The sequence below is a fragment of the Boleophthalmus pectinirostris genome, unplaced genomic scaffold (genome assembly GCF_026225935.1).
Source record: "Boleophthalmus pectinirostris isolate CB_2022bp ecotype Guang Dong unplaced genomic scaffold, ASM2622593v1 HiC_scaffold_6, whole genome shotgun sequence".
In the NCBI taxonomy this organism is placed as follows: domain Eukaryota; kingdom Metazoa; phylum Chordata; class Actinopteri; order Gobiiformes; family Gobiidae; genus Boleophthalmus; species Boleophthalmus pectinirostris.
In genome coordinates this window covers 25683832-25708095 of record NW_026571447.1, presented here as the reverse complement: position 1 = coordinate 25708095, position 24264 = coordinate 25683832, and the positions used below count along the sequence as shown (strand labels likewise).

Sequence of the window (24264 nt, the reverse complement as noted above, 5' to 3'; positions counted from 1 at the left end):
CGTAAATAATGCCTGAACACTCACCTGATTTGGCCCCTATGAATACGCCAATACCACGAATGATCAACAAACGAATGAGATTATAATTGGCTGCTGATCAAATTGTCTAAAGTGATGGTAATAATCTATCTTCATAGTTTAATTCCTCTTTGGTATCAAATAGTCCACATGTGCTCGTGACTTTCCTCCCTAAATTTCTGTTGTGACCCCTCGTGTCATGAGGTTTGATATATGGAGGGCACCAGAGGTCTTGACAAACAACTTCCCACCAACTCTGTTTTTCTGCAGACATTGTCCATAGAGCCAACTACCCACTAGTAGCTTTTCTGGGCAACAATTAAACACTCAGAGGTAGGATATTCTTTTCTGCCAAAGACTACAGCGCGATTTTGAAAAACAAAAGGCATATAGTTAATTGGGTGCACGTGGACTGTTCAAAAAGAACGGAAGGGACTTGGGCCTATGAGGAGAAAGCAGGAAGGTTTTAGAAGGTGATACGAAATCTCAGGTTCATCCCAGCGCAGACCCGACCATCCCACCTCTATTATACTATACTATACTATACTATACTATACTATACTATACTATACTATACTATACTATACTATACTATACTCTACTGTACTGTACTTTACTGTACTATACTATACTATACTATACTATACTATACTATACTATACTATTACTATTTTTACGCCCTGTTACATGTATATATCATGTGATGAATGTCTGAATTAAAAATGTATATAATACATGATTTTTCATTCTGTTCATTTCATGGGCTTCATAGTAAAACTGAGGCAGCCTCTTAAATGTAAGCCAGATCATTTTAGTATAAAACTGTCGATACGACTTTACCATTAAATTCTGATATTTTATTGCATTAACCTCAATAGTGGACTTGCGGTGCCTTGAAAGAGGGGATGGGTCTTTACTCATGACGCCAGTGAACGCACCACGCAGAAGAGCTACACGTGAACCACTGGTGCCCCCTGCTGGCAAACCTTAATCATCAGCAGAACATGGATGCTGAAGTAAGTAAGAGAATTTTAGCTACAGATAAGCTAGCACTCATATTAAGAACACAATTAAATTAGGTCTCCATTCAACCAAAATAAATAATATTACGCAATATATTATATGTAGAGCCTGTTTTTCTTGGTAAATTGTTGCTACTGGAAAGAGTGGCTCTGCTGTTTGACAAAACAGATAGATTTCAGCGCTCTCTAGACGGATGTAAAGTAATTAGACTTTTTGATTTTTTTTTTTTTTTTTTTGTTTAATAGACGCATTTGCTCTGCTCCTACACCCCCACATACCCCTGGGGCTCTGACTGTAGACCTAGTTGTATTCACTTGCCTACTATGTGTGAAGTCTGTGTGGCAGGTTACGCCATGGTTTGCTTTTCCTTTTTAAGTTGACAAACTCATATTCACGAAGGCTGTTAATTAGCCCTCTCTCTTCGCCAATGCCATGCTCCTATTGGTATAGATATGAGATATGTACACACATTTATGCTTCGCATCATGTAACTGTCTCCGTAGTGATTGTGGTTTACATTATGCCGAGGCCTATATGAGCCCAAAGCACTTGATCTGCACAAACACCACATTTCACTCCAAGAGTGCATTGATTAAGTGCAAACTCCACTGTAAATAGACCCGCATAAACACATTTTGTTGATAGAGTCGCAAGCATATTCTTACATTTCTTTAAGGTTTGATGCCATTTAGCATGGGGCACTCCCTGTAAAGAATATCTTACGCGCGTCTCTGTGGAATGAAATGTCAAGGCCTACAAATACATAAAAGCGCGCAATGAGTTCATAATAGTGAATTAGACTACATATTGCCATAGGTTACATTATGTATGCAATATATATCAAAAGTCTTACTGAACCTGAAAATAGGACCAATGGGATTTTATTGCCCATCCTGATTGTCAGTGCCATAAAATTAAATAGTTGCAACCTGGAAATTATACAGACACCTCTAACCGCCCCCTCTCCTTTGATAAAATGAAAAATGTAGTGTGTTTGTTTGGAAATGATTATTTTAAATATATTGTGCATATTGGCCCACTTTACGCACCCTTTACGCACGCTTTACGCACCAATTTTAGAAGCCATTTTCTCGAATATAGTTTAATAAATTATGTTTTCACTAATGCGTGTAATCACAGTTTACTGATTAAAATAAAAATGGTTCATTTTTTTCTGTCTAAACAATCTACTTTTATTTGTTCACGAGGTACCGAAGTGTGCACATTGAGTCTTAAAAATAACATTTGAGAAATATAGCAACAACAAGTAAACAATAAATTAACCGTTTCAATAGGTAGCTGGGTGACATTCAAGAGTTCAGGTAGTCTAGAGTCATGCAAACGACAAATGAGAAAAGATTTTGTGTGCATCACAAAAAAGACATTTACATTCAGACGAGACACTGCCTCACAAATACTGACACATAACAGACTATCCAGTGTGGCTTTTATAGCTTAAAATGTACAAGAATATCTAACATCGTCAGTATTTAAACCTCTTTACCATTTGTTCCTTTACAGCAGTCCTGCAGCATTAACTGTCTCTCCGCCGCTCTTTGTTGTCCTTCTTCATCTTCATCCTGCGGTTCTGAAACCAGATTTTCACCTGCCTTTCTGTCAAATTCAGCAGCCTGGCTACTTCATATCTACGGTCCCGGGGCAGGTACATGTTAAACAGAAACTCCTTTTCCAGTTCGAGAATTTGGTGTTTTGTGTAAGGACAACGCTTTTTCCTGGTGGGCTTTGCGTGGAGCCAGTTGGATGAAGGGTTATCTATAGAGACAAAGGCACGTCAAAACCACAAGTGAGACAGAGTTCTCCTAAAATGTTTACTTTGTATAAAAACTTGCTGGTTGTGTCAAATTAATCTACATGGGAGATATTATGTCATAAACGTGAATATGTGTTTAGTGTGCAGGCCCTGCTTGATAATCTAGTACCCTGAGAAAAAGTTGTAGCATGCGTAATTTCTAGTTAATTGCTGAAAATATAATGCAATTTCCAACCACTGAAACGTAGCATTTGTAATTTTGACGTTCAAGACAGAATGCATAAAATAGTTTATCTAAGCATAGCCTACTCTCGTGCCCCTGCTGCTGTGCCCCCTTCATATAATGTCCCACATATCTCTATCATTAACGCTTGATCTTACTTGGGTCCACGTCCTTCTTCTCATCTGCTGGTGGACTCTCACTTTCACACGACGGTATCTCCGTTAGCGTCGCTGCGTTCTCAATGTCAGACAACAGTGGCGCATGTGATTCCAGTGTTGTACACTCGCCACTCGCAATGAGGGGTTCAGGCTTGATCTCGTAATGCGCGGCAGTCGGTGGTAATCCCGTTAAACACAGGGACGAGGGCAGAGGCTCAAGAGTCCAGGATCGAGGGTACATTCCGTCGCTATCTATTGCCCCAGTGCCGCCACTTGTGCTGTACGCATGGTGAATATATGTGGGTGCACTCGGATTCCAGGTGCCGTTAAAAAGAGACGTTTGCTTTGTAACAGACAAGACTCTGATCCGCCATATTCTCCGCTCACCAGTGGCTGCTCCACCCCTGATGCGGTTGACGGATACCTTGGTGCCATATCTTCCTGTGCGTCCACATAAAATCCTGTTCCGAGAGCCGACATTTCCAAACCAAGAAAGCAAAAGTGTCTTCAGCAGCATTTAATTCCTAAGAAGGAATCACAGAGAATGCATGCTTTGCTGCGCCAGCTGCAGCTCAATGCGTCCAATAAGTTGAACCTTGCCCAACATCGGATAGGGCGCCCCAAACACGTGACCGTGGGACAGAACAATAAATAATAAATCAGCCTGCTGCTCAACTAAATGGCCACCATTTTCCCCACCGTATTTTAATAGCAAATCCCCGCGTATATTTACTGGAGAATGTTTCTTTTTATAAGCAATAAACATTATGATTTTCTGTCAGAAAATATCTTATGTTTACGTTAAATAAAATGTGATTTGTTTGTTCAACTATTAGACAAGCAGTAAAATATAAACCTAAAATTAGATAATTTATTTAGCCAACTAAATAAACGCCATTCGTTTTATATGCATATTCTAAATGGTTTTCTACTGCTTGTTAATGCTTGTATAATAAAGATTACGAGATGGAAATATGCGTTTCAGTCAGTTTTAAGTCCATCTGTGGGCAGGCCATAGTGCTTTGAAGACACGTCGAAAACGGAAAGTGGGCTGAAGTTATTCGGGTGCAATATAACCATGCGTTTTATCACGGGCAATTGGGTTGTTTTTCTTCGGGTTACAACCTGGCTGTCCAAAGCTAAATATCTGCAATAAAGCTAAACCATTGTTTCCTTTCTTTTGGCGCAAGACAGACACATCCGGCATTTCCTGCAGCGACGCAACTGGCAAGCTGCAATGATCATAACCGAGGCCTTGTCTGCGCTTTTGCCATGCATTCTAGTACTTGTGTCTCTGCACGCACACTCCCCAAATCGGCTAAGTAAGCCCTGAATTATTTGGATTAATCAAATACTAAAGGGTAAAAAAACAATACTCCACCAAGGATCTATCCCAAGCGTGAATTAGGCTGTTTTACGCACGGATTTTACGCACGGATCTGTGACACGTCTGAGGGCTATTTTATTATTTTATTGCCTAATTGACAGGGGACCATCTTTTGCATTGCGTCGAGTTTAACTGAGGCAATCAAGGCAGTTTCGTGTTGTGGGTGAAATTATTTAGCCCAACAACATGAGACTACCTAAACCACTCAACAGCCCGCTCTTCTTCTTTGGGACGCTTCTGTGGCCGAGGCACGCAATAAATGTATCCAGTTTTATGGACAGACCAATTAGGCATTTAAGAATTATCTGTCAAATCATGAAAGCAGAAAATGTAACCCACATGTGACCGCAACATGGGCCCTTTAAAACGTTTTCATTTTATTAAAATAAATATCAAGTATAAATAAAACAAACCCAAACAAACCAAATAAGTAAATTTATATATATAAATATATCAACATTAAAACAAAAGATAGTTTAATAATATAACTGAAATTAAGCCATGCGTTTCCACTTTTAACATCAGCGCTAATGCTGATAAGAACCATGCACTGTCACTCAACGAACAAATAGCATGTATAAATATTTTTCGAGAGGCTCAGGAAATGAAATAAACGTGCAATAGCAGTGATGATTTTTTTTTTATTTGTTTAACCATCAGAAATGTGCAAATGATCAGCAGACATCTCGTACTCTTCATTATGGGCTAAAAGCTGTCACATGAAGAAGACCAATGTGTACTTAAGTGTAACAGTTACTCGAAGTTCAACATGCAGTTTGTAGAATATACATATGTACAACATGTCTAAGCAGCTGTGGTCACATTCTTAAAAACACAACATTTACGCTATTTATAAATACACCACATATAGAAACGAAATGAACAGTTTCAAAAGAGCAACAATCAATAAGTTAGCATTAAGGTCCATATTCACATTTGGCGGGACGCACACACGTCTCACGAGAAGCTGAAGTTAGTGGACAGCTCTCGGATTCTGTTCTCGCGGCTCATTTTTTTCAGTTTCATTCTTCTGTTTTGGAACCAGATTTTGACTTGCCTGTCGGTGAGGTGTACGCTGCGGCTGATCTCCAAACGACGCTCTCTAGTCAAGTACATGTTGAAGAGGAACTCCTTCTCCAGCTCCAGGGTCTGGTGCTTGGTGTAGGGGCAACGTTTTTTACGGCCGCTCTTTGCTGTGAGCCAGTTCGCAGTGCTCTCCGTTTTATCGTCTCCTGTAGTTATAATAATAATAATTAAAAAATAATAATAATTTAAAAAAAAACATTTTTAGGTGAGAAGGAGAAGACAGCCCATTCATCTAGACAACACCAGATTTGCCTGTTCATAGCAATAACCATACACTGACACAAATATTGGAACAGGCCTATATTAACATTTACATTTCCTATACACTTAATATAACTAATGCACAATCCAAATGCAAACCATCTGTTCAATAAAACACACAGGAACATTAAATATGTACAATTAGCCACTGACCTCTAGCTAACCTTCAAATGGTTTCTCTCACTTCTACACAAACACTCGCCAAATTAACACACAGTTAATTTGGATTTAAGCATATTTGTCTTTCATATTGCAGACAGCTGCAGCCAACACTACATAGTCAGTATTAGACAAGCTAATGCGCGCTATGTCATCAGAGACACCCATCAACAAAAGACAAATAACATAAAGGCTATATTTTTAAGAAAAAATCCGATTACACAGTGAAAACACTAAACTTAAACGTAAATATACATTTCTAAAAGGTTTATGAAGTTTGAGATCATATTTAATTAGCTATTTATTTATAGATCATTGTTATTATTAATATTTTGACCAGGTATATTTATGTGTGCAATATGTGATGTATTGGATTGCTATACATTTAGCCCTGTAAAGGCACAAGGCCATAGACATGCATTCTTTTCTTTCTTTTTTTTTCATCTTTTCTAAATAACGTTTCAGATTAGTCATCGCATGCTTTTAGCTCAATTCTGTTCACCTTTGGAGGGTTTTTCTGGGCTCTCCGCGTTGCTCTCGTTGGGTTCCGGAGAGGATGAGACGTCTGATGACGGGCGGCTGTCTTCGTCTCTGTCCGGCACACAAGGCGCCTCCTCGTGGTTCCCTTCTCCCACGCGCTCTGTGGACGCAGCATGCTGCGGCTGGGATACGCTCTGCGCCTCCAAACGGGCAACTCTCTCAGGGCTGCAGTGGTTCAGTCCTGACTGGGTATCGTGGTATACTCTGGAGGACGTGTACGGTGTCTGGGACAAGCGGAAGTAGCCGGGCACTGGCACTGTACTGCCCCCTGAATAGGAAATGTCATCTACCGTCGCTGCTTTGGGACATTTATCAGGCTCATAAAGGCAGTACGCACTCTCTTCTTTAATGCTCGCTGAGAATGAGCACGGGGTCATATGCTGCACGCCGTGGGGCTGCTGCTGCTCCACTCGGCAAGAACGCGACTGTTCCAGCCACGTTTCCATCCCCTGAACATATGGCGCAGACGCGGGGATGTGAGAGCTCGGATCGCTGCGCTTAGCGATCCCCGGGAAACAGGAGCCAGACCCGGACAGTCCATACGAGTACTCCGTCGCTGGTGGTAGATACACGCCGTTACTTTGGTAATAGGTGCCAGACTCGCTTCTCGCGTTGATTAAGGAATCCACAAAAAAGGGGTTTGCAGCCTGATTGTTGGGGCATGTCATCGTCGTTGTGGGATAATTTGACGGCGGGTGAAGAAAACCCTTCCTGGCTGACATTTCTTGTGCAAAACATTGCTGAATAATTACTGATACTCACGCTTCTCACTGTAGCGTGCAGCCAATTAAAACACCAGGCGACTACTGGCTCCACCCACCCCCCTCTGTCATAGATTAGCCAATGTTTTAGGCTAAGTAAAAGAAGCCTAAACTGTGAGAGAGACATTGTGTAAAATGTTAAAACATCTCTTGGATTCAGGACGTCAGTGAGCCAACACTTCATTGTCCGTTTAAAAGAAGCCATCTTTGACAAGTCAGTTGTTGAAAGCTGTCCCCAGCAATTATGTCCAATGCATAGTTTTATGAGCACTTTTACGGCACTGTAAAACGTAGGTTCTTGAGGTGCCTCTGAGCAGTGCATGGGTGCATCAAACACTCTAAGCCTCATGAACATATTTAACTGTATGTTAATATATATATTCTTGCTAATATTTGCTCAATAATCGCCTCTAGCCTCCTTTTCCTTTACTACGTGGTATAAGCAGTATAAGCACAGCATTTTGAATTTGGCCCCTGCCTGGACAATTGCATACAAATGTATAAAATTATAATTACACACACGCAACCTCAGCAAAAGCTTTTCCAACAATAACAATGCATTAACGCTGTTTTTGCGGGGCTAGTCCGGTTGCTGTTGTTTTTGTGGTCTTTCACGAAAACACATTTATATTCATTTACCTAAAAATCTCTCAAATACGATGGTGAATTACATTGTCCAAATCAAGCCAAACAGGGCGAATTTAAGTTATATATAAAATTGTAATCTTAAGAAAAATGATTGGCGTTGCAATATATTGGTAGCGCCAAAATAAAAAATAAAATACTCTCACTTTGAGTTATGTCCATTTAAAATAAACCCGGAGCAAGTAAAAATGGAATGGAATTTTACTTACCGGATGACCATCAAAGAAACATCATATGTCATGCACACATAGCATTCAAATAAATGTATATAATTATAATAATTAAAATGCAATAGTGAGCCTACAACAAAATGACATGATGTTTCTTTGATGGTCATCCGGTAAGTAAAATATTTAATATACTATGTTATAGAGATTTAAATTTAGGACAATTCTATTTCATCCATTGCGCAACGTAAACGTCTATTTTCCTCGTGCTGCATTGTTTTTTGAAAAAAATGTTTGCACAGATAATATAAATCAACAAATGATGCGCACGATTCTTTAATTTGTAGTAATTAATTTAAAAAACATGTATTTGTATTGCCAGAAATATTGCTGGCACGCGCGTAAAGCCATGAAATAAAATACATTTTTGTGAGTAAAAGGTTTTGTATCGTTTGTAAGAGGCTTAACATAAATCTCGTGCACCATCAAAACATAGGGTATAGGCTAGTTTTCGAGCGAAAAGTCCAAGATGACGATAAAAGTTTGTGAGCCTCAAAGCAACACAGAAATACATATAGCCTATAATGTGGAATATAAGATGTTACAGGGCGCATGAGTCACAGGTCTATGGAAACGTCAAATTGTTGCCAAAATTATGTTACATTGCTCTGTTTACTCGATGTAGTTTTGTCACGAACTCATTTATGTTAAGCCATAAAACTATGGCATTTAATGTCTTAATGTGGAGTCAAGGGCATTATAAGAGTTTAGTGCTGTTTAAAGCCCCTGCGGATTCACCTACCTGGAAAAAGAAGAATTCTGGTTGTCCACAGACTTTGAGTAGGAACTTCTTTTATATTTCAATTCACGGTAATGACATTGATCTGTTCAGCGCCACCAAGTGGACACATCTTTACGGCCTTTGACGGAAAACCCAAAGCATATTCCGAGTGTATAGTGATATAGGCTAATACAGCAAATGACGAGAGAAAAGCTGGAGTACAAGTGAATCCTTCCCAGCCGTTGTTTTTCAGCCTCTTGGTCACAGTTAATAACCTTGGTCCCAGACGCTTTATTGCACTGCTCTCCAAATGCTCCAGACGACTTCGCGTTTTATGGCCAGGTTACTGGAGCAACTGGGAGGATGTGCTGCAATCAAAGCGGAATTCTTAGGGTCTTCACACTGGACAGGATGCTCAGGACAAGGGAGAAGAAAGCCCCATTTAAGTTCTGTTTTGGGAAGCTGATAGCAGCTAATGATACCACTATTGTACCCAGTGTTAACTGGACTTCCACTTGCAGCTTGACGCACGGAGCTTAAGTTCCAAGCAAATGGATTAAGCTACCCTTTCCACAACACAAGAAAATGTAAAATAAAATAAATGACGATGATCACCCATTGGGTTGTAACTCAATCAAATAATTACACCATATAATATTAAAACCGGACAAAGTCTTTGTTGTGGATATCAACTTATACAACTTCTGGCTCATGTTTCGACATGTGGGAATAAAAACCATCAGAGCTACACATATCATGTACTTGATACGTGACACGCGTGCTGCTGACACAACGAGCGAAAGCTTGTTTTACAATTTGTCCTTTCTCAAGTTATTTTAGACAGACAAATATCATTTAAGCCAAGATGTGTGATTTATATTCCGATCTTGCAGTTCTTTGGGGATCCATCGGATTACATCCATTCTTAAAACACAAGTTGAAGAAGAAAACACACCAGCAATTTTAAATAATCGGAAATTTTGTTTATATGATATTAACAATAGGAGGGGGAAAAAATCACACCAAATAACACAACAATAGTTTAGGCTACTTATTCGATAATAATAATAATAATAATAATAATAATAATAATAATAATAATAATAATAATAATAATAATGGGTAAAGGGCAATAATAATAATCATAATAATGATAATAGCCGTGATGTTATATCCAGGTAAACGTTTACGCGCTGTCAGCAGTGTCTCTGTCAGCTGAGTTCATAGCAGAGGGTTCGTGGTGTAGTACTGTAAACGGTCTCTGTTCAGCTTCTTCTCTTTCATCCTGCGATTCTGGAACCAAATCTTCACCTGGCGGTCTGTCAGGTTGAGCATTCGCGAAAGCTGCATGCGCTTTTCCTTGTTGATATAAACACTGAAGAAAAACTCTCTCTCCAGCTCCCTGATCTGATACTTGGAATAAGGACATCTCTTTTTGCGCGTCTTGTGGCCACCTAAACAACACATAAATAGTTAAACCAAAAATGTAAATATTTGTTCTATCATTGTGTATACAAATATATAAGCTGTCATGGTGCTTCAGTTGTGTCGCCTTTGGAGTTCAAGTCCTCCCTCCATCTGATCTGAGGCCCGCACATTTTGTAAACATAAACTGGATTTGGGGCATGTTACTTTAAAGCACTGAATATCGGAAGTTGTGAAACTGTATAAAAACTCATAAAAATGGGTTTTAGGGGGTGACCTGGACGCGGAAAAGACGGGAGTATTGTGTGTCTGGTTGTGCGTTGGGTTTCGTTCTGGCATAAGGAGTCGTTGTTCTAGTGTGAGAGAAAGTCCTTCACGGGAATTTGTTGTCGTATTAAATACCCGCCATTACATTTTGTAAATATTTGTCTTATGTAAGACTCGGGGTTTAAAGCAGAGCACAGAGTCAGAATAACAGCTGGCCTCAGTCAAAATAAGATATGAACAATTGAAAGTGTTTAATTAAATCGAATTAACTGACTCTGTTTTTAAATTTAATTTGATAATGCTTAATTGCCCCATTAATGGGCCCACGCAATGTGAAGTTTAAAAGCTAGTAAACTATAGTAAGAGAGAATAGCTGAAATCAAGTTGGAAACATTGGATATACACTTCACGGCCAATTTCATTCTCAAGCACGTGATCTTGTCGTTTATGGCAAAGTTTTTGTTGCAGGCAAAACGTGCAGGGCCTCCATAAACTATGGGCTTATAAAACAGCATATAAAAGCTTTAAGAGCAACGCGCAGAATTCTTTGCCTGTGGAGAATAATACTGACCGCTGCCTTTGCTCTGCTTGTCGTCGCTTTGACCGGACACAGACCGTGGACTGTCCGCTGATGTCTCGGAGCCAATGGCTGAAGCGGGGCTTGTGGCTTTTGCTCGCTGTTGGTCTCTGTCTACGTTTCCTTGCGCTGTAGCTGCTGCGCCTGGTGTATGGTGCGTTGTGCTTGTGTTTTCCTGCCCGTAAGCCGTCTCAAAGAATTGGTCGAAAGCTTGTGGCAAGACCCCATTTCTTCCCACACTCGCGTAAAATCCTGGCGTGGGGTTGGAGTTGACACCGGGGCTGTTTTTAACCAAGAGTTCTGTCCCCCGTGACACAGAACTTGTCCACCCGTCTCTATGCACCGTGTCCTCCGCGTAACAGTGAGACAGGCCGCCCCTGCTGTGGTGCCACTTGCTGGACGCGTCAATGCCATAGTCCCTGAACGCAACATCTCGCACAGAAGGAACCTGTGGCAATGGAGAGGACTGATACGAGTAGGGGACTGGACAAGACGACTGACCCTGGCTCAAGTAGTGAGGAATCCCCGAGAAGTCGTAGTAAGTGCAGCTGGGAAGATACATGTTTGAGCCTGAAACACGCTCGTCAAAATCCATGGTGCACCCTTTGCAAAGTCGGGATCATAATAATAATAATCCTCTCATAGCTCATACGCGTGGTGCTGCGCCTCAGTCACTTTGAGGCAGAGCGCTGAACCCAAGTCCTTAGACGTACAAGCTGACGTGGGAATCCATCTCTATCCAGTCCTGAGGGCCAAAGCCATGTGACCACTGGCACAAGTGACAGCGAGCATACGCCTCAGTGTGTACTCTACATGAGTCAATGAGTTTATAACGCAGAGCTCAAGCGGCTCAAGAAGGAAAAATGCCGAGGAGAACTTTTGGATGGAGTAGACTTTTTTCTTTCTTTTTTAACATTAAATATATACTCGTTTCACAATATTTAAAATGACCATATACGCAATGCCAAACAGCTCACAGAACACAGAAAGAGGAATTCTGCTCCTATATCTGTTTTCCGCATCTTTTATTTTTGGTTCAAGAGCATCATCCGAAAGTTAGCTGTGAAAGTAACAGGTGAAAAATATTTGATTTTTTTTTTCTTTTTTTAGCCTACATGTTTTTACGGTTCGAATAGAAAAGGGAAATATCAGATTTTTCTATGCAGTCTGGATTCTTTTTTGTAATCTCTATGCCTTTTAAAAGCTGCTCTGTCTAAAAATAGTCTGATCGAAGGCTTAAGCGCAGTAATGTGAGTCAAGCAGCAATTTTATCAGGCGTCACTCCTGCTCTCTGTGCAGGCTGACTGCCTCCATGCATTTATTTATATTTTTAAAAGGCTTAACATCGAGTGTATGTCGGTCACTTGTAAAATGTGCCTTAAGTAAAATGAACTTGTTGGTTGTGCGAGTGCTTAAAGGTGGAGTTAACAATAAGACGTGCGTAATGGCATAACTTTGCAGTAATGACACGCGCATATACAGTGTTAACAGGCAGCTGTAGTTTAAAGACTATATGGATAATAAATACTGCGGCTGTTGTTCAGTCAGAGAATGGCCCGGCCTTTGTCTCCTGCACCCGGTATAAACCTTTGGCACAGCCTTTTTTCCACAGCACACACTTTATTTCGATATAGCACGAGGAAACAAAGAGTATATTCAAATAGTAATTTATTTAAATAGTATGAAAAAATACACACCAAAATAGTCAAAAATAAACACAATGAAACACAAGAAATTCAACAACAATACTTTGTTTACAACTTCGCTTAGGCTATTGTTTTTGCGGTCAAAGTTGTGCGTTTAAGCTTTAAGCTTATTCAGGACTTGGGGAAAGAGTTATTTTTTTCCACCCCAGAATATTAAAACCGCACTTTCCGACGCTGGATTAATTGAAAAGCAGGAATAAATATATTATATTTTGTATGTGTCTTCAACAGCGTCAACCATGTGGAACAGGCCTTTTTGCTTGTTTGCTGTTTTCTTTTTGGATAGAATTTCTGAATAACGAAAACCTCACAACACAATAGTATATTTTTTCATGGGTTTCAGCTCCTGGCGATTCATTTTTTGCCAATTCAAAATATGCCTATATATATATATATATATATATATATATATATATATATATATATATATATATATATAAAATGCAATAGTAAGCCTACAACTAAATGACATATGATGTTTCTTTCTTCTATATGTGTGTGTATATATATATATATATAGACAAGCTACACCAAAGACATTTGGTAGCCTTTTTAATCAACAAAAGGTTCTGTCAAAGATTTGAGGCAAATAAAAATAAATAAATAATAATAATAACGTCGTTACCTTTAGCCTAATAAGCGCTTGGTTTTGGTTTATCTGATTTAAACTAGAAATTTCAAATAGCCAAAAGGAGACAAAATAGCACTTGAACGCTTAGAGTGCCAAGGTTAAGAAGCAGGAGGAAGCCTGGAAGGGGCAGGGCCTCCTTGCACCTTGGGGGGTCTCCGGAAGTGTATGGTTTCAGTATGAACTAAAACACCCGCACGTAAAGACTGGTCCATGACTGTGGGTGTAACGTGCAGTGCACAAGGGGGATAGTGGCTTTGGGCATGTGACCGAAATGTACGATTAGATAAAGTTATAGCTGCACACTGCTATGTCGTTATAAAATGAGTATCTTGTTACTTTCCTTGACAGTCCGTTCCTTCAACTGTATTTGTTTGAAGCAAATATCATGTAAAGTTATTTATAAGGTGTGTAAACCTATAGCACAATAATAATAATAATAATAATAATAATAATAATAATAATAATAGGTCTGAGTAATTTGGTAACAATACTTCAGGTCTATTATTAGACTAAACAGTCACAGCAAATTTCACCATGTCCTTACAGCGTGCCATTAGTCTGTACTAACACAACTTTCCCGCCAGATGGCGACATAGGCTTCTTTCAGGAACACTGTCGAGCGCAATGCTCTTGAGGCCCATGGCCTATAACAGCATTCTACAGTAGATGCTGTCCATGGGTATCACAAAGATGAAAATAGAATGAACAAAACAATGAACAATTTAAAACTAATTATTATAGAGTATATTTTGAGGAAAAAAAATTCCCAAAGTGTCACGTATAGGGCCTAGGCCTGTCAGGAGCTGAAATCCATTAATAAAACATAAACAAGCAACTCCGATAGAAAAGTTCAAATCAGAGGTAAAAAGATAAATGTTTACAGTGTCAGAACATTTATTGCAAACTGTTGATTTATTTTAGAATCAGACAAAAATTTTAGGCCAAGATATTTCATATTTACACGTTTTAACATTTGAACATATTATCAGTTTATAAACAAAATAGACAAAAAAGGAATATAGAATTATGTGCTTAAATGTGGTTGCTCTGTTGTTCAGGACAATATCTCAATTTAAGGAAAAGGGAATAGGTTGTAGCCAAACGTTTAGCCATTAACGACAATAATTTAAAAGTGTGCTTTATTGCTTGGCACATAGTAGTTTGATGTTAGCCTTACTTTTACGATATTTTATAATGTTTTATTTAGTGACATTTTTATAAAGAAAATTACCACAGAATGAATAATGAATTGTTGCTCTGATTTTGCTCGCGCGCTTGCCATGCAGGGCCTGTGAAAAGTTTCAAAACCGAAATATAATGTGCACAAAAAGCTAAAACCCTGCATGTGCGTGTTTTTAAGGGCTACTTCGGGATGTAAACCGCTCTGCTTTGGGGGGTCTCAGGCGTCCAAGCTTCACTCTAATAGTTTGCTCAGTCCTGTATAATGAGAACATGCATCCCTCGCAGAATGGCCTTTGGTCAAACTGTTGCAGCCCATTTCCGTCCCGTGTCAACAGGCCGCGGTGACTGGTTCCAATTAAAGCAGGAAGGAAACGCGTGGGTCAAACGGAGCCGCAGCGACGTTAAGTGTTCTTTCTGAATAAATTAGTCAAACAGTTTTTGATAAACCTGCATCCGTCCAGAGCTAACCAGAACTCTTGAACTTATTAACAACCTTCTTTTCCTTCACGCGCCTGTTTTGAAACCAGATTGTCACCTGCCGCTCTGTCAGGTTTGTCTGCGCAGATATCCTCCTCCGTTTATCTTTGGTGATGAATTTATTGGTGGCGTATTCCCTTTCAAGTTCTTTGAGCTGCACTTTGGTGTAGGGCACACGCTTCTTCCTCCCACGACGCATGGAACTGTCCCCTCCAGAGACACTGTCTGCGCACAAACACAACTATCAAATGCTTTTATTTAAACATTTTTATTCCAATAAAATAAACAGCATTATATGCAATAATGAACGTTGACTTAATTCAACTGAGAAAATAGCCAATTTAGACTGTGTGAACAAGTTGTTTTATAGCCTATAATTTTGACTACATAGGCTACTACAGATTGTGATGTAATCATTGGCCTATTTGACTTGATATGAATCTGGAATGACCTGCACACACGGGCTTACCTTGTAGGGAGGGCTTCCACAACGTGTTTGCTTGAGGTTGCTCCTTGGCGCTGTAAACTTGACCACTCCAACTGTTTGTGATGGCCCAAGGCTGGTACGTCTCCATTGGCAGCAGAGACTCATGTCTGGGCTCTGATGGCGCACTGAGCGCGGGCACTACTGGCACATCCAGGTAGCTGGGCTGGTAAGGAGTCGAGGAGTATCCCTGATAAAAGAACTCTTTTGCCCGAGTTGAGAAGTCATCTCCAGACAGCGGAGAGTCCACATACTTGTCCGTATATGCATTGGCCTGGGTCTTTACGCTACCATGGGACATTCGACACGGGTAATAACTGCTGCCAAAGTATCCATAAGGCAAAGAGGCGTTGGGAGAGCTCTGGGTGGCTGAGCAGGGACTGCACTGCTTCCCAGGCTCACCCATGCCAGACACTGGCACGTCGCTCGTGTAAGTGCTGGGAGCCAAAGAAGTTGGATGCGCTAACAAATTCCTGCATTGACTTGCAGTAAAGTTGCCTCCAGGGAAACTTTCCATATTTTTGCTTCTGTCATCCAGGGCGCTGTCGTAAAGGAACATCACCGGGTCAATCCAGTGTGAATGTAGCAGCACAGATGCGGTCATAGCATGCCCTACATCCAGACAAGCAACTCTTTTTCAAAATCTCCCGAATGAGCGCAGACAGAACTCGGACAGAGTGTCGATAGCAGCACGCCTGAGAGTGGAGAGATCGCAAGGTTATTGGCCCAAGCCAGACACGTGATATGCAAAAGAGATGATAAAGGTCTGGGAAGAAAATAGTAGGCTACTAGTTTATAGATCCTATGCAAACAAAATGCTCGCTGTTGTGCATGCTATCCCCTCCAAAATAATAGGAGAATATGATTAGGCTATCGTTGATGTTTTTTCTACATGTATATTATAACAAATGGCCCTTTTTGTCTTCAAAGTGACTAATTATATATTATTTTAACAAATATAGGCATATGTTACAATATTTAACACAAATAACTTAAAAGAAAAAAAAACTTTATAGACTAAATATAGAAATATATTTTGCTTATTATGGTTTCCATGAGGCCACAGGTGTTCATACACAATTAAACAGGAATTACCATGTCTCTGAATTTTGGAGGATTTTCTTTTTATTATTTGTACTATGCCAATTTATAAATAGGTTTTATCTTGCCTATAGGCCTACAACAAGCACATTTCTTTGGATTGAGTCCATATATGTGGAAAAACTATCCCCAATGCCCTAATAAGCCACACCGTGCGCTCCTTGGCACGGCCACGTCTGAAGGCCAAGGTCAAGTGTAGCTGCAGTCTGGACAGTGACTTTTCATGAAGCAGAAAGAGAAACAGCCCGAACACAAGAGATTTCGGAGCCTGGGCGAACACATCCACGCGGATGCTTAATATTTAGGCCTACTCGAATCATATATTTAATTATGTTATTTTTACACATGTCCTTATTGTGAATTTACATAATTAAAAAGATAACTTCAAAAACTTTCTTGGGAAAAAAAAGTATTTTTCCCAGACGATAAACAAAAATATTGCTTGTAGCGGCCTCGAGATTCTATTTTAAAGCCTGTTGTGAGTAATGCTCAGTCAGTGGAAACGGTCCAAACGCTCTAAATTTGAGCGTCTCTTTATTTTAATAGAGCTTTCTCACCTTTTGAGGCTGTAAATCTTTATGGCCCAAATTCATGGCTTGCAGTAAGAGTTGCTCACACAATGTCTGTATACAACTATCAGCCTACTGACATTTTCTCCAGAACCAAGCTTAAGTTTGACAATCGCCAACTTGTCGGGAGTGCTTCGTCTCCTTTTAATTATTCGATCTTTTATTCGAAGTTTTGGTTGTGAGTTGTGTCAATTCTCAACTTCGTTGTTAGGAGGTGAAGGCAATGAACGACGCTGCATCTTAGTTTGAATCGCTAAATTAACGTTTAAGAATAAATGTATTAATTAATTTTAAAAATACAATAAAGCAAAGATAATAATAATAAAATAAAAGTAGTCAAGAGTCATTTTAAATTTGCATGCTTTTTATTGATTACAGAAATACAGAGGCTATGCGTAATTGCGTACATTGCTAAATGTGCATACCAATCCAAAAGTCTCTCCAGTGTCCATAAGATTAAAGATGAACATTACGGAGCATCTTCTTAAATAGCTACATTTTACCAAAAGCGAAAAGCTGTAGAACTTGTTGGGACGGTCTGCCGACTATCTGCTGCGTCTCACGGCAGCTCGCCGGAGGCCGGACACCAAAGCGCTGCACTGTTTGCAGAAGCCATCAGGCAGATGACAACAGACTCTTAGCCTACAGTGCTTAATGGACTTTTTATGGCTTTGTCTTGTGATCGCATGACCCGTAGCACCTTGGCCCCTCAGTGGCTCTTGAGGAACTTGATCAGAAACATGCTGCTTCCTCCAAATCTGAGGCAGAGCAGAGACTAGACAGGACAAAAAAAAAAAAAAGGAAAAAAGAAGAGCCAATAGTTCTGGGATTAAATCTTATTTTACCAATTAAAATTAAACTGTAAGGCTGAAGATATATATATAAAAATATATATATATATATAATAATATATATATATATATATATATATATATATATATATATAATTAAATGAATGTGGATTGGAAGGTTAAGTCTGCAAAAGCTCTTTATTTATGTATTCATTTTCTATGAAGAATAAACACTTAATTTCATAGTAACATTCCTAGTGACATTGGAGTAAGTTAAAAGAGAAAAATCAAAATAACTTGATAAATATGTGGACACCACAATGACACAGACAGAACCCAGTTAATTGCAAAAAAGATTCTCAGCACACTTGTTTGCATTTTCTTGTGTTGTGGCTCTTCCCAAAATGCTTCAAATATCCAATATTTGCCCTGCACTTTCTACAAAGGAGTGTTGAATTTTAAAGGTCATTTCACCAAAAACATGACTTTCATGGAAGTGCTCACATGCTGAAAAAACAGCACCACTTCATTTTTTCATGTTAAAAGTTTGAAACTAAAGTCCTTGAGCCCAGCTACACTTGTCCTGGGCCTGGTTAGGCTTTGGATGGTGCAAAGTCCCCTTACTGCCCCTCTTCTTCACGCAGAAACTGAAACACGGAGGAAAAGTCTTTACTGGCATAGCCACGTGCACACATCATACGGTAGATCTGATGAGCCAGCGAGCCCAGAGGCACCGGAGTCCTCGTGTTTGTGGCCGTGTTCTGAGCCAGTCCCAGATCCTGAAGGAAAACAGGAAACAACAATATACATGTTATATTAAAACCAGTTTGCCAGAATAAAAGGTTACAAAATAAAACACATTATATTTTTTAAAAAGGAGCAAATTCTGTGGTGGAAAGTCCGCCACCTGCCTGTTTCTGTGGATGTTACTGCTTTAACTGGAATGTTCCACAGAATGACATTAAACTATCCCCATGGAGACTAGCAGGTGACACTACCAGGCAAAATTACAGGCAACATCTATGGTAAAAATGCAATTTTTCCAAGGTACCTTTGGGTATTAAAAATGAATGAATAGATGCATTTGCATAGGTGTAATGCCATAATGAGGAACATTTCAGGTAATTCCAGTTATCTCAGAGAGTTTCATAGGGCACTTTTTTTTTCCATATACATTGTGTACATTTGATTTCTGTTACTCCAAACCTTAGCCATGAGCTGGGTGCCAAAGCCGCCCTGATAGTTGTTTCCAGATGGGACGCCCTCCATAACTCCAGGCACAGGGTTGTATGTGTCACTCGACCAGCAACGGCCTGAACTCATGTTGAGGATCTTGGCCAAAAGTTTGGGATCAAGACCAAGTCTGGAAGTAAAAACAGTGCACCATAATTTATAATTTCCCAAAATCAAACATGAAATAAATATAATCTCTGTACCTGATTCCAAGATTCATAGTTTCTGATGTACCAATCATTCCAATGGCCAAAAGCATATTGTTACATATTTTTGCTGCCTATAGAGAAAATGCATTGAAGCTGTGTTAATAAGCAAGCGTATAGTCCATTCTCTTCATGTGTTGAGGTCTACTATGTGGTCATACCTGTCCAGTCCCAACCTGACCACAGTATACCACATTAGCTCCCATGCAGCTGAGTAACTCCTTGGCAGCAGTAAATTCTTCTTCAGCTCCTCCTACCATAAAAGTCAACTTCCCCGAACTGGCAGCTCCCACACCTGGAAATGTATGTTAATTACAATCCCACACAGGAGGCAAGAAACTGGAATGAGTAAAGCTTAAATGTGGAATCTTTGCTTTTCTAAAATTGTTCTGCATTAAGTTGACAGTTTACAAATGTCCAAAGAAAGGTAATACAATACTTGAACAGATTAGACAAAAAATTGAAAAGGTCTACCACAGTGGGAATAAAAACTGTGCAATAAACAAAAAATCCTAAATCTTAGCTACAGTGAATTCAGAGACTGCTTCTACAATGATTAAAAAAATCTGAATAATAAAGTGTGGAGTTCAAAACATAATGAGACTTACTTGAACTAATTATAACAACATTATAATTTCAGTTTACTTTTCAACCAGACTAGTGATATGCATGAATGTATTTCTTGGAATCTTGTGATTAAGTACCACATTTGTTGGTGATTAAGAAGGAATGGGTCTCAGGCATGGGCAGGGGAATTATTCAGAGCGCTGTACTCTAGAGCTCATCTGGGATTCATGGAACCATAGTTACGTTCGTAACTTTTGTTTGCTAACACTAACACTTCTAGAAATTAAAATGCAGTACATGGAATTTTAAAGAAATCAAAGCAGAGTTTAAATTTTACCTTATATTTCAATGCTGGTCTTGACTCTTAACAACCTGGACAAGATTTCTGACAATCCCACCTACCCCAATCCACTTTAATTCATAATCTAATATTGGGTACTTTTGTCAAGACATAAGCATTACTCCATTAATTAAGGGTGTCTGAATACAATTCTAAAATTATTTTGAAGCAAATGAAGAGTTTGTTGTAAAACATGTAATTTTCCTGCACAAATCTTTAGGAGTACTTCTCACTAATGATAAATAATGTCCCCATTTGAATCTAACACTTCTACAGAGTTGGAGTTAACCTATGTTGCAAACATGCTAAATGTCAAATCCTGTGTCAGTGGTTCTCAATGGAGCCCCAGCTCTCTACTCCTTCCCACCGCCCCTGCTCTCTAGCTCTATTGTGCACTGTCCGTGAGTTGCAGCCTCACACTATGGACTGTGGACAGATGCTGCAGACAAAAGAACTGAAATGTGGAGAGAAATGATAGAAATGAGTCACAACATATCTACAAATTTATTATTTTTTAATTATTAATTCATCAGATATTTGAGCTTGTAATTCTGTGAATAAGGGGCGAACTGATCCAAAATAAAGACTGCAAAACATGCTATAAATTGCAGAACATTTATTTGAATCCTAATAAATTTCTTCAGTTTTGCTCTGTATACTGTTTATGAAAAGGCACATTTCATGTGCCTTGAGCACATCACACTGGGGCAGTGGCCGGCACCCCTCCCATCATGGTGTGTCCTCAGAATTTGTCTATACTCCCTATGTTACCAGGTCTGAGATTTTTGTGGTCAACTTTTGTTGTCTACCCTACAGCCAGTCAGAGTGTTTTGTTGAAAGAGCAATGAGCTGACATGTAATTGCACAGTCCAATTTAGAATCAACATAAAGGAAAAAATGTTGTGTCACACTTTCTATTTTATGAAAAAACAACAACAACCAGACCAACCTCTGGTCTGTCGTTTGTCACCCCTTGTGTGTTGAGCTTGTATGAGTTTAGTGCACCTATTTATTTTGCAAGGACAAAGACATGTTCTCAAAACTCTAGCCTATAATTGAATAATGAAGTAATCAACACTGTCCTTACACCTTCTTCCATGCCACTGTTCATACCAAATGTTTCAATGTTTGACTAGTAAGTTCTGCTTTTGGGTTTAAACAGTGAACTACAAATGTACAGCATTCTATTAAATTGTGACAAGCCAAGAGTAAAAAGTAACTTGCAGTCATGTTGGCAAAGCAAATAGCAATAATTAATCTGCATTGTTTAAACACGTGGGCAAGTTCAAGGTGAAGTGCCATGCATTGCTCTACAATGGTAAAATATTTAAAACAAGCCATTAACACTTAAAATTGATTTGAGAGCATTCATTAGTGAGCAGCAATAGACAATAAAGAGTGACAGCCATTTTGTTTTGTCTGTTTCAATTATTTGAATTAGTATTTTGGTTTTAAGTCATATGTCCTTCATAACAGAAAGACATGACTTAACCCACTTCTTGTACCCATGATACAAGTATGCATTTACCTTTTCACTGCAGTGTAAATAAAACCAAAAAATTACCTCCAGACACTGGTGCATCCATGAAGACAGCCCCCATCTTCTCTGCTGCTGCTGCCATTTCTTTTGAAACTGCTGGGTCAATGGTGCTGGAGTCTATAAGCAATGAACCCTTCTTCACTTTTCTGTAAAATATTAGACAGGTTATCACCCACATTAAATATTTCAGTATTAGAAATAGAACAGTTAATAAAAAGAAGGGCTAAACAATTCTTAATGAAGCAATTTTAATTGTTGCAATTATGAAGTCAAAAAGGCTACAACTTTTAAACAATGTCTTTACAAGCAACAAAATATGCTGTCATTTTATGGACAAAGTATGAGAGTCTTGTATTATTTTAACTGTTATGGCCCTAGATGTTAATGTGCACAATTCTAATCATAATTGTAATACTTTTTCATAAAGTTTTTCTACAAAATTGTGCATCCCTAGTGCTTTATGCCAATAGGAGACATGTACTTAAGAATGCCATTGGGTCCAGTGTACACATCTATGACGTTTGGACTAGAGGGGAGCATTGTGATAATACGGTCAGCCTTGTCAGCTACTTCTGCAGGATTATCCACAATCTAAGAAACAAATCAGATTAAATAGTGGTAAATTATTGTGTAATAAATGTATGTGTTACAATTAAATATAAATACACACAGATGACTAACATACCTGTGCACCCAGCTCTTGTACTTCTTTGCAAGACTCTGGAAATACATCTGTAGCAATAACTGGATATCCATGTTTCAGCAGATTCTTTGCCATGGGATTTCCCATGTTTCCCAGACCAACAAAGCCCACTTGTGTCTTGGAGGCCATAGACCTGGTAGATGCTAAACAAAGTACAAATGATTAACTGGATACAAACAACATATAACAGACCATAATGAACATAACACAAAATTAGTTTCCACTTAGGGGAGAATGATTTTGTTGTTCGTTAGTAATACACAAATAAGTGGTGCAATTGCATGTCTCAGTTATCAGTAATTTCAAATGACACCAAGGAAGCATTAGACCAGTAGTTAGACTTTTGCAAGTAACACATTGTTCTATTGGAAAGGTAGACAAATTTGCACAGTGATCGGCAGGACCAATGAAACCATTGAAAGCGATCACCCAAAACTTCTCCTCAAGCAGTAGCCTACCAGCAATAGCAAACCTATTTTTTTACTACCACAGACGACCTTAAATCACGCAACCTTAACACAAGCTGCATCGTAACTTCTGCTACTTTCATGATAAGTAATTCGTTTAGCCCCTTACCAAATGCAAACGTAACATTTTTGGAGCAGCCTCCAACCAAATACCGTGAGCCTCTCAACACAGCGGCCATGCTTCTTTTCTCTTGACCTTATACACGACGCAGGGCTACGTGCGTAAGTGACAGGCATTTCATCCAATCACGTGTCCAGACTCACCGCGATCTGCCTTCTGCCGCAGCAAATAAGACAGGGGGGTGGTGCCGTTCCGGTTTGGTGAAAATTAATACAAATCGAAAACTAAAATAGATTTAGGATGACAGCTGGTATACTGTGTATTTTTCACAAGTAACAGTTGCCCTGTGTGTGATAGGATATATGGCTTGGTAGGGTACTCCAAGTTCACGCACCATCTAAACTGGGTTACCCGGGACAGTCCCTGTGTCCCCTGTCCCAGCAGATTTATCCAAAACCAGTAATCTGTCCCAATTTTATACAAGAAATGTCCCAGGTGTCCGTATTTTTCACCAGTAAAGAGAGGCATACATTGTCATTTGTTAGTATAAAATACAGAAAAGTTGTTTAAAAATAACCAAAACACAGTGGCGAGTGCATAACAATTTTCCTTAATTGCATACTCGTTTCACAATTTTATTATTAACCCAAACCGGGAATGTTCCATTTTTTATTTTTATTTTGAAAGTCTGGTCACCCTAATCTAAACAGAATATAAAGTCGATTAAAAAAATCATAATTATAAAGCAGAAATATATGCTATTCAGATTATCCAAACATCCAAGTAACTTACATAAAACTGAATGTGGTATAGATCTGGTTCAGGTAGGCTACATTTGCTCCAGATTTGAGCCGCTTTTAAAGGGATGGCCAGACTTAAGTATTACATAGTTTTTGATGTGGGGACGTGGAAACGTTTTATAAACCGCAAAATGATGTGAGCAGAATAAAAAAAAAA

At 39.2% G+C, this 24264-nt stretch overlaps 5 protein-coding genes across 5 annotated transcripts; all 5 read right to left on the bottom strand.

Moving 5' to 3' along the window:
- Nucleotides 1-2350: 2350 nt before the first annotated feature.
- Nucleotides 2351-3673, bottom strand: hoxa9b (homeobox A9b). The gene is given in 3 exon segments (XM_020937513.2): nucleotides 2351-2814; nucleotides 3194-3532; nucleotides 3535-3673. Coding segments are annotated over 3 exon segments (717 nt in total). The 3' UTR covers nucleotides 2351-2575.
- Nucleotides 3674-5341: 1668 nt separating this feature from the next.
- hoxa10b (homeobox A10b) lies at nucleotides 5342-7348 on the bottom strand. Its single transcript, XM_055164048.1, has 2 exons — nucleotides 6589-7348; nucleotides 5342-5812 (listed from the first exon to the last, which is right to left on the bottom strand). Exons 1-2 carry the CDS (start codon nucleotides 7346-7348, stop codon nucleotides 5538-5540), a joined length of 1035 nt encoding a protein of 344 aa, XP_055020023.1. The 3' UTR covers nucleotides 5342-5537.
- Nucleotides 7349-10108: 2760 nt separating this feature from the next.
- Nucleotides 10109-11844, bottom strand: hoxa11b (homeobox A11b). The gene is made up of 2 exons (XM_020937486.2): nucleotides 11244-11844; nucleotides 10109-10434 (listed from the first exon to the last, which is right to left on the bottom strand). The coding sequence occupies exons 1-2, from the start codon at nucleotides 11842-11844 to the stop codon at nucleotides 10202-10204; spliced, it is 834 nt and encodes a 277-aa protein (XP_020793145.1). The 3' UTR covers nucleotides 10109-10201.
- Nucleotides 11845-15231: 3387 nt separating this feature from the next.
- On the bottom strand, nucleotides 15232-16333 carry hoxa13b (homeobox A13b). The gene is made up of 2 exons (XM_020937216.1): nucleotides 15715-16333; nucleotides 15232-15470 (listed from the first exon to the last, which is right to left on the bottom strand). Exons 1-2 carry the CDS (start codon nucleotides 16331-16333, stop codon nucleotides 15232-15234), a joined length of 858 nt encoding a protein of 285 aa, XP_020792875.1.
- A 2036-nt stretch (nucleotides 16334-18369) lies between these two features.
- On the bottom strand, nucleotides 18370-23481 carry hibadhb (3-hydroxyisobutyrate dehydrogenase b). The gene is made up of 8 exons (XM_020937493.2): nucleotides 23356-23481; nucleotides 22762-22922; nucleotides 22558-22667; nucleotides 22101-22222; nucleotides 19791-19924; nucleotides 19627-19703; nucleotides 19397-19553; nucleotides 18370-18969 (listed from the first exon to the last, which is right to left on the bottom strand). The coding sequence occupies exons 1-8, from the start codon at nucleotides 23423-23425 to the stop codon at nucleotides 18811-18813; spliced, it is 990 nt and encodes a 329-aa protein (XP_020793152.1). The 5' UTR covers nucleotides 23426-23481; the 3' UTR covers nucleotides 18370-18810.
- Nucleotides 23482-24264: the final 783 nt, after the last annotated feature.